The 10,983-nt window shown below is 38.1% G+C and overlaps 1 protein-coding gene across 1 annotated transcript in view; it reads left to right on the top strand.

Annotated features, from left to right (window-relative positions):
• The first annotated feature begins 3,189 nt into the window (after nucleotides 1-3,189).
• LOC137026575 (transmembrane protein 132D) overlaps nucleotides 3,190-10,983 on the top strand; it is an 81,952-nt gene continuing 74,158 nt past the window's right edge. The window contains exon 1 of the mRNA XM_067393963.1: nucleotides 3,190-3,262. Coding sequence (XP_067250064.1) covers nucleotides 3,190-3,262 — 73 coding nt within the window. The remainder of the gene's footprint in view (nucleotides 3,263-10,983) is intronic.

Raw genomic sequence — 10,983 nt, 5'->3', positions numbered from 1 at the left:
CTTTCATACTTTTTTCTTGTATGAAACTGGATTTTTGTTATTTCAAATTATATCATTCTAAAGAATGTTATTTAGACATTATTGGTTTGTTTTATTTTATTTGGACATTATTGGGCTGAATTGTTGGTAGTAGAGGGTTTAGTCTATGTGGCTATGTGGAGGGTTTAGTCACAGGGTTTAGAAGCACATTTGTGAGGTCAGGCAGTGATGTTGGCGAGAAGGCCTGGCTCACTGTCTCCGCTCTAATTCATCCCAAAGGTGTTCTATCAGGTTAAGGTCAGACCAAACCTGCTCATCCATGTCTTTATGGACCTTGCTTTGTGCACTGGTGCGCAGTCATGTTGGAACAGGAAGGGGCCATCCCCAAACTGTTCCTACAAAGTTGGGAGCATGAAATTGTCCAAAATGTCTTGGTATGCTGAAGCATTAAGAGTTCCTTTCACTTGAACTAAGGGGTCAAGCCCAACCCCTGAAAAACAACCCCACACTATAATCTCTCCTCCACCAAACTTTACACTTGGCACAATGCAGTCAGGCAAGTACCGTTCTCCTGGCAACCACCAAACCCAGACTTGCCAGACAGAGAAGTGTGATTCGTCACTTCAGAGAACACGTCTCTACTGCTCTAGAGTCCAGTGGTGGCGTGGTTTACACCACTGCATCCGACGCTTTGCATTGCACTTGGTGATGTAAGGCTTGGATGCAGCTGCTCAGCTATGGAAACCTATTCCATGAAGCTCTCTATGCACTGTTCTTGAGCTAATCTGAAGGCCACACAAAGTTTGGAGGTCTGTAGCTATTGACTCTGCAGAAAGTTGGCGACTTCTGCGCACTGTGTGCCTCAGTATGTGCGGACCCCGCTCTGTGATTTTACGTGGCCTACCACTTTGTGGCTGAGTTGCTGTTGTTCCCAATTGCTTCCACTTTGTTATGATTCCACTAACAGTTGACCGTGGAATTTTTAGTAGTGAGGACATTTCACAAATGGACTTATTGCACAGGTGGCAACTATCACGGTATCACACTTGAATTCACTGAGCTCCTAAGAGCGACCCATTCTTACACAAATGTTTGTAGAAGCAGTCAGCACGCTTAGGTGCTTGATTTTATACACCTGTGGCCATGGGAGTGATTGGAACACCTAAATTCAATGATTTGGAGGGTGTCCCAATGCTTTTGGCAATATAGTGTATATTCAGATAAAAATAAAAGGCAAATGTTTAAAATCATTAAATCATCAAAATTAAGAACAAAAAATAGTGTATTTACTGTATAAATGTTTGAATATCTGCCGCCTACTTACATGGTCTTCTTTGTGTTAATTTAAAATCAAGCATTTAAATCCTGTGTGCGCTAAATCCTGTTTCACGAGTTTGTTTCCTCATAAATTCTTTAAGCAAATAAGGTTAAGCGTATTTGGCTTGCTGTCCGCTGTGGAGGGGTTTGAGGAAGCAGCTTCAACTCGAGCTTGGATATACCCCCCTAGGACTACTAGTGCCTGGAAGAGGAGTACGATGGATGAGATGCTTAAATTATGTGGTGGAGTTGGGGAGGTGGAGGGATATCGAAACAACTGATGCCAGAGCAGGGTGAGTAGCTGCTTATATGCTCTGGTCATAACTGAAAGATTAGGGTTCCCTCCTCTTGAAATTATGTTTGAATTTCATTAATTGAAAGATTAGATGGGTTCACTCCTTCCGAAATTACGTTGTGAACTTCACTTTGTACTTGACTGCATCTACTTGTGCTCTTAAAGTGATGTTTGTATTTGTTTAATGGTTTTCATCTGACTGACTGAATCACACTTTCTAAATAAAAAAAAAAGGAAAAAAGGCGAAAGTGTGATCAATGAGTTGAGAAGTCCAGTTGATTTCTTCTCATAGTGGGCCATCTTTTGGTTGAGTTCTGCACACTGAGAATCTTGCAAAATATTGAAGAATCACTTGACAATAACATAAATTTGACATTTGAGAGCTGCAGCAGGAGAAGGATTTTCATGGAATAACATTTAATTTTTCTCTGTTCATCACGATACTGTTGTATTGCTTCTAAAAATCTATATAGTAAGTATATGGCTTCCATCCACATTCACTTTTGATTAGTGAACAACATTTGATCTTAACCCTTATTTCTGAAAATCACCACATTATAGCACCTTGTCTAACATTATCAATGAATATCTCATAAACTGTCAATTAAATTAGATATACAGTAGGTAGGTAAAGAGGACAAAATTGAACAAAACACAAGTCCAAGATACAATTTCACACAGAAAAGATCTGTCCAGAAATTTGCATGTGGTGCTGGTTCTGTAATTCAATGTCAACTTTATCAGACTATTAGGACTAATTTCAAATTGCCAGCACAGGGCTGTAAAATGTTTTTGTAAACCTCATAAAAAAACACACACAAAAAAAACTGAACAAAATGTAGTCTCAAACATGACCACTGGATGTCACTGTCATTCTACAACCACAGCACAGGCTGCCTTAATGAGAGATTTGGTGATTTAAGAGAAACTTTTGGTGTTTTTACGTGTACAATTTTACACTGTTACACTACACATTTTGTCATGTAATATGATATGAATAACAAAAACATATTTAACCTCTTTCAGGTTGTAGACGCACTTGTGTTGAGCAGTTAATCGCATGACTGTCACTGCCTGTCTCGTGTTTAATTCACTGTTAGCGGTAAATCCTGTCGCTCGTGCTCTGAACTGCTGAGGATCTAGAGCTCGCAATTGGTGACTGGTGGACAGATTACTGGAGTGTTTCGCGCTGTCAGGACACTAGTTTCTACACGGACGAGACCACAACAGGATGTATGAAGTCAGCGACAGTTTTCAAACAAGAGAAAACTGAAATGTTACCTTTCTTTCATTGGATTATAACGGAAAGCTGTGCATTAATTTAGAGAAGATCAACAAAATGTGTTCTAAACTAATACATCTCGCTAAAGATACCGAGTTAGGTTTTGACACACGTGCCGCCCTTCCAACTGGAATGAATCTTTCAGAAGTGTGAAGCTCTTCATAGTCTGTGGAGCGCGTGCACAGGTGAAGATTCCACAGGTAAAACAGCATCATGATGCCGACGGACCAAATGCGCTCCTCTGTCTCTCCTGTGTAGGGTTCATAAATGTCAGAAACGTTAATGGGACATATCATAGATAACCCCTGTGGCCAAAATGAGCGTCTATTCTCACCTATGGCGGATTCTGCAGATATTATTGGCAACGATAATCACGGCTGTCACTCAAGGTATGTAGATTTCTAGTCAAGTTGGAAGAGGTCAATCATGTTTTTGTCATTGTAAATAGTATTATACTGTATTTAGGAAGTGAAAGGGGTTTGTAATTCTTGAAAATGAATTTAGGAGCATTCAGAATCTTTACATAGAAGAACAAATGGGTGACGAGTTTCGTTTTAGACAGGCTATTTAAATCTAATCATTCTATTAATGGCCAGATTCCAGAAAAGGAATTTTAGCCTATACTTTAAGAGTTAATTGTGTTCCATTCCACCTTTTTCCTTTTTTTTTTTTTTTTGTGAGACTTATTACTGTATAGTTATCATAAAATTACTGTAGCATGACAAGTTGATGGTTAAAACAAATCGAATGTAAAATCAAATGTTTGGCCCAAGCACTTTAAAACCTTCTTACAGTATCAGTATACAGATTCTAACAGTACAGTATAAAGTTTGTTTGATTAAAATTGTACAACATTGTAGTAGATTGGTCAAAATTATATTAAATTACCTGAGTAAAAACTATTTCCCATGCATTATTATATGCTGGCACACACTATGTTATGAATTGGCATGATCCTTCTGACATACATTAATCTATCTGTATCTGTAAGGTAGGCCTACCTATCTGCAGAAACTATTTTTAAAACCTTAAACATTCTGGATAAAAGCATGATGAAGTTTACATCCCTATAAAACTGATTTTTCAAACAAGTTTTAAGGGCATTATTGGATACAGAACCATATCCAACCTTTCCTCAAAGGTATTTGCTCACTTCTCATTCTTTAGATTCTCATTTCTCTCATCTGTCTCAATCCTTTCTGTACTTTTTTTTTTTTTTGTAGTGAGTGCTTGTTTCTCAAGGCATGGTCTGTATAGGATTAGTGCTCATCCTGTCCCAGAAACAGTGTTTCTACAGCTTCACTCATTCACAGGGGCTGAGACATCTGTGCTGTGTGTGTTCTCTCTCTTTAATGGTGTTTTAAGACATTTTAGGATCACTTCTATGTTGTTGCACATGAAAAGATATAAATGGAAACAGTGTCACACAAGAAATTGTGCTATTATTGTACTGATTAAATATATATATGCTTTTATACAACAACTTTAACAAAGTTAATATTGAGTAACTTTTCTGACAAAATTTGTCAAGTTAGTTTATATATTTTATTTCTCTACCAACAAAACTTGTTCCAAAAGAAGCAAAATAATCAAGCCCTTTCAGAAAAGCACTTGGCCAATCAAATTTTCAGTGTTACAGTGGATTTGTTCAACTCAGTATCTACGATGGTGAGGTGCAGTGTAACAGCTTTGCGTTAAGGGTGTATTATAAAGGTTGGTGCTGAAAAAAAGTAGCATGCAAGCTTGCTTGTTGACAATGTGATAATGTAGTATAATCACAGAAAGTATCTGCTATATACTAACAGCTGTCATAACATTATATTTATGTCATCAGACAGTACCAAATCTTTCAGCATTAAGGCCCCAATTGGTCAGTGTGAATGGTCTCTGCTCTGCCATCTGTCCTTGCAAATCCTGGAGCGTAAATGGTGCTATAACTGCTGCACTGAATTATTTTGTAATTAATTGCATTTGCTTAATCAAAAGATAAACAAAACATTATATATTAAAAATTTCTCAAATACCTCTAAACTTTGGAAAATGTAAATATGAATTAAGGCAATTCACACCAAGGACAAAAAAATAAAGTGATAGAACAATTTTTAGAACCATCTCTTTATTGTTAAGTATAAAAGAATAGCAGAGTCCACACCACAACTATAAAGACAACAGCACAGAGAAACTATATGGTTGGAATCACTTTCAGAACTTGTTTTTTTTTTTTTTTTTCAGCTGATGAGCAGTTTTTTTACCACATGTAATAGAAAGGTCATTTAACAGAAATAATGTAATGCCAATTTACTAAACTTACACATTTCTTATACAGTAAGTGAATGTGTCAAACTTTTAATTAAAAAAATATAATAAGTTACATTGTTTTAATCCTTTTTTAGACTTAAAGTGAGGTGTTAAGGTGTCATAGCAAGACAAAGTGTCATCTCCAGTTTTACTCGAGGAAGTTTGAGGTATTTGTAAGAAGAAACAACTGTTGATGTGTCTCAAGGGGAAACACATCTGTGCTGTCAGCTCTTGTTAGTCTTTTTACTGTATTCTCACAGCATGGTGGTGAAACCCACTGCTTTTTTCAGTGTTATCAAATCTACTTAAGAGTCTTCTTGTTTTAAAAAATTGTTTTCACATTTCAGGTTGGTCCAAACGTCTATAATTAGGGCCCGAGCACTGATGGTGTGAGGATTTTTGCATCGCATTGAATCGCATTTTTGAGGGCCTAAACATGCTTGAAAACTCATGAAACTTTGCACATGTGTCAGAAGTGGTGAAAATTTATGTCTGATATGGGTTTCAGAATTAGGTGTGGCAAAATGGCTTGATAGCGCCACCTACAAAATTTTAATTAAGCGCCCTTCACGCTACACTCTTAAAAAAAAAGGTGCCAGGAAGAACCAAAAAGGGGGTTTCACAGCGATGCCATAGAAGAACCTTTTTTGGTTCCCTAAAGAACCGTTTTGTGAAAGGTTCTTTAAAGAACCATTTTTTCCTTGGTGCCATAAAGAACCTTTTCTGGTACTACAAAGAACTCTTTTTAAAGGTTCTACAAAGAACCACTGATGAAAAGGTTCTTTATGGCCCTATTTCTTCCAGATCAATATCCTCACATTTATCATACTATAAATTTTCTTTAATAGTTCATATAATAGAAGAAAATCCAAAAGTAACAACACTTGACAAAAAAAAAATAAAGTTTATGATTAAAATATTTATTGCATTTACATTATACATCATTGCAGTATACATCATACCTTGATACAGTGTGTGTGCGTTTAATAGGGGTGTGCACAAGTACTGGAGTATTAATACCTGACACTGTCTGAGACTCGATCACTGCAAACATCTTCAATGTCATCCGTTAATGTCAAGTCTGAGTACTCAATGGTCACAGTGAATTTAAAATATATATATACACTATAGTGTGTAATACAGTGAATACAACGTTAATATCAGTACCCCCCTCATCCACAACTATCCTGTGGAAACCGCCACTGGTGGTTTAAACAGTTCCCGCTTTCACAGTCCTTCTGATGAATGGTTGGGGCTGGGTAGGATCCTGTAACAGGAAGAAAAGAAAAAAAGAAAGAAAAAGAAAATTGAATTAGTTTCTCAATTTACATAGATTTAGCACAAGTATGATGCAACATGACAAAAAAAGAGAAAAAACTGAACAGCAGTAAGAAGAGAAACAAAATTCATCAATCCATTCACTCTCCAAACCACTTTTTGTCACAGAGTCGCAGCCATCTCAGACCACAAATCAACCCATCGTCACCAGATCAGCACGCTCCGCCCACTTGTTCACTCTCCCCGAAATTCTGATTCACCGCACCTGCACCCCCTCATCAGTGCACACCATAAATACCCTCACAACCTGTACTCCTTTGTCTGGTCTCGTCTTTACGTAAACTAACAGACTCCTTAATGACACTCACCTGTGTACTTACCTGCCATTGTGGATTCCCGTCCTTTGTCTTCTGTCGTCTGCTTCCCAGTTCCCAGTCTTCACAGTCACTCATGCAAAGAGACATTATCATTACCAGTCAGCTAAGTCATCTTTACATCTCTGAACTGTTATACTCACCAGTGTGCATCCCCGTCCAATTCCGTGCCATGATCTTTACTCCCATTCAATGGTCCATCAATGAAGAAATCGCCCAAGCTACATGCTCCGATGCTGCTCTGCTGGGAGGTCCTGAGGGGCTACTCTACCTACCACCAGCCTATCGTCTGTCCCTCATGGACTCAGCTCACGCTTCTCCTGGACACCCAGGTAGTCAACATACCCTCTCGTTCTTACGTCATCGCTACTGGTGGCCCACCATGGCTCAAGATGTCTCTTGATACATCAGGGGATGCTCAGTCTTTGCTATTACCAACACTCCCTGCAAACTGCCACAGGGGAAGCTGGTTCATCTGCCTATTCCACATCGTCCATGGTCACACCTGGGGATTGACTTTATGACCGACCTTCCATCATTTGATAATACCTGTGTTCTTCATCATTGATTGCTTCTCCGAAGCTTCTAAACTCATCCCTCTGAAAGGTCTACCTACTGCATTTGAAGCCCTCTTCCAAAATGTGTTCTTCCACTTCGGCCTACCAGAGGACACTGTATCAGATCGCAGTCCCCAATTCATCTCAGGTATGGCAAGCATTCTTCAAACTCCTGGGAGTTTCTGTGAGCCTCTCCTCCGGTTACCACCCGCAAACTAACGGGCAGACTGAACGGAAAATCCAGGAGATTGGGAGGTACCTGAGGTCCTCACCCCATTCCAGTGCATCCTTGGATACCAGCCTCCCTTATTCCCCTGGTCTGGTGAGCCCTTGGAGGTTCCAACTGTCAACCACTGGTTCCAGCAGAGCGAGAGGGTGTGGGACACAAGAGGCAGGCTGACACTCGAAGAACACAGACCCCTTGCTACCAACCAGGTCAGAAGGTGTGGCTCTCGACATGGGACATCCGTCTCCACCTGCCCTGCCGTAAGCTGAGTCCCTGTTACATAGGTCCGTTCACTGTGCAGAGGCAGATCAACGAGGTCACCTACAGGCTCAATCTTCCACCACACTACCGCATTTCACCATCATTCCATGTGCCACTACTCAAACCTGACTCTGAACCTTTGTTGTCTCCCTTCACACAATCTGGTGGCGATAAGGTTCTTCCTCTTCCTGAGCTCGCAAACCAGAAAGTTATCTACAGGATCAGGGCTGCCCTCGACACACGGTGGCAGGGCCAGAGTACCTCATTGAATTGGATCCAGCTGTTCTTCACAACGAACACCTAGATTGCCCAGCTCCTAGAGGTTGAGGTAGGCCCCGTCGTCACACCATCCGGCCGTCAGGAGCCGCCCGTGGCGGAGGGGTAGGAGTTGTAGCCATCTCAGACCACAATTAACCCATCGTCACCAGATCAGCAAGCGCCGCCCACTTGTTCACTCTCCCCGGAAGTATGATTCACCGCACCTGCACCTCTTCATCAATGCATACCATAAAGACACTCACAACCTGCACTTCTTTGTCTGGTCTCATCTCTACGTACACAAACGGACTCCTTCACGATACTAACCTGTGTACCTACCTGCCTTTGTGAATTCTTGTCATCTGTCTTCCGTCATCTGTCGTCTGCTTCATCCCAATTCCTGGTCATCACCGTCACTCCTACAAATATTATCATCACCAGTCAGCCAAGTCATCCATCTCTGAATTGTTATACTCACTAGTCTGCATTCTCATCCAGTTCCGTGCCACTGTTATAAATAAAATCTGTGTTTCAACTTACTTGTCTGTCACCTACTGTTGTGTGACACTTGTCTGTAGGGTCATGGGGTGGAAGCCTATCAGAGCATCTTGAACCACATATCCATCTAATTAATGGTATTTAAGCAATAAAAGCACTAGGTAGCAATGTTATATGGTACCTTGAAAAAAAATAAAATCTTCTGCTTACTAAGTCTGCATTTATTTAATCAAGAATACAAAACAGTAATACAACACAAAAGAACTATTGTCTATTTTAATATATTATACATATATAATTTATTCCTGTGATCAAAGCTGAATTTTCAGCATCATTACTCCAGCCTTCAGTGTCACATGATCCTTCAGAAATCATTCTGATATGCTGATTTATTAAACAGTTGAAAACAGTTTTTGCTTCTTAACATTTTTTTGTGGAAATGGTGATACCTTCTTCAGGATTCTTTGATGAAAGTTCAATGAACAGCATTTACTAAATTTAAAACTTTAAAAAATATAAATCTTTTCCAACGTAAATGTCTTCACTGTTACGTTTGATAAATTTAATGCACCCCTGATTAATAAAGTAAATTCTCTTTTTTTTTCTTAATTAAAAATCTTAATATTCAAATGTTTGAATAGTATCACTGTTTCCAAAAATCTGGATCAGCACTGTTTTCAACATTGATAACAATCATAAATGTTTCTTGAGCATCAAATCATCATATTAGAATGATTTCTGAAGGATCATGTGGCACTGAAGACTGGAGTAATGATGCTGAAAATTTAGCTTTGATCACAGGAATAAATTACACTTTACTATATATTCACATAGAAAACGGGTATTTTTAAAATTGTGATAATATTTTACAATATTTATTTTCTGATTGTATTTTTAATCAAATAAACGCAGCAGTGGTGAGACTTCTTTTTTAAAAAAAATAAATAAATAAATTGCACCAACCTTAGACTTTTAAACATTAGTGTATGATTGAGATCTGCTCCTAATCTGCTTCACGGCCATCAGCATGGAAGAATCTAGAAACATAACATGCAATTTGTCATATAATATTTAGCATGCAGTGCCAGGTTTATTAAAAGAAAACAGAGCAGAAAATATATATATATATATATAATTTCTTTATAATTTCTTAAGATATCAGTATTTATGTTTTTAAATTTACTTATTTAATATTGCTCATAGTAGTGTCACTCATGTTTGGATGCCAAAGCCTTCCTAAACTGTAATATAACAGATGCATGGTCATAAGCAAATATGTTGTGAGAAAAAGCTAATTTAAAAAAAGCAAAAAAAAAAAAAAAAAAGCAAATTTTCACGCTGCGCGTATTAAGTGACGTCACTGATTAACGGTAGGGTACGTTACAGCGTATATTTTAAGCTAAATAAATACGTTAATTAGCCAACTTCAAATAAACCATTGACAAACTGCCGGCAAACCCTTTACAAAGCTATCAAAACCACTCACCTACACATAAAGATGTGGTTAAAAGCCCAAACTTAAACAAGAGTTTAGCCTAACTGTTACCTTAAGTTACCTCTTCAGAAAACGGTTGAGATGCTAACGGACTTTTTCGAAGACTCCGGTATGGGATCAGATTCCCGCCAATAGTATTGCGGTCACGGATCAAAAAATAATACCACATGTATAACACATGTAAAAATATATAGCACAAACTTAAAAAAAAATAATGCAAAATGATCGGAATGGCAAAGAACATGGTCACGGATCAAAATATAATAAGCGTAAATCGAAAAATCAAAAGCACATTTAAAAAAATAACAAGCATGAATCAAAACTTTAAACACATTAAAAATGATATTGCACAAATCTTAAACTTGTGTTTATGCGTTCTTAAAAGTTGTTTTCCTTGCTTTTATTACTCTTTTCTTTCTGCTCTCTTTACATTTTCTGCTTATATTTTACTCTTTTGTGCGCTTGTGCAGTTTTTCTCTTTGCTCTTCTTTCTACGTTCTGCTCTTGCTTTTCCAAATGTTCCAAAACTTCTCGTTCAAATCAGGAATTCATTAATGAAACACTGCTGTGTTGCTCAGAGACGAGCGAAGCTGTTCTGCTGTGACTTTGTTTGATACTCCTTTCATTAAAATAGTGCAAAAACACATTCAAAATTAACTTATAGCTATATTGATTTATACAACAGCTCAATAAACATTTGCAATTGCTCTAATTTTGGGGAAAACACTGATGTGAAGGCTATTGCTTAACTTTATAATTTTATAATCTCAGTGTTAAAATGTGATCAAATTTATAAACCAACACCCGTGTCAATGACATACTGTACATGGAAGACAAAATCTATAAATCTGTTTACAGGAAAACA

The sequence above is a fragment of the Chanodichthys erythropterus genome, chromosome 9, assembly GCF_024489055.1.
Source record: "Chanodichthys erythropterus isolate Z2021 chromosome 9, ASM2448905v1, whole genome shotgun sequence".
Lineage (NCBI taxonomy): Eukaryota > Metazoa > Chordata > Actinopteri > Cypriniformes > Xenocyprididae > Chanodichthys > Chanodichthys erythropterus.
Note: the sequence above shows the minus strand (reverse complement) of the source record. Positions and strands in the feature narration are given on the sequence as shown.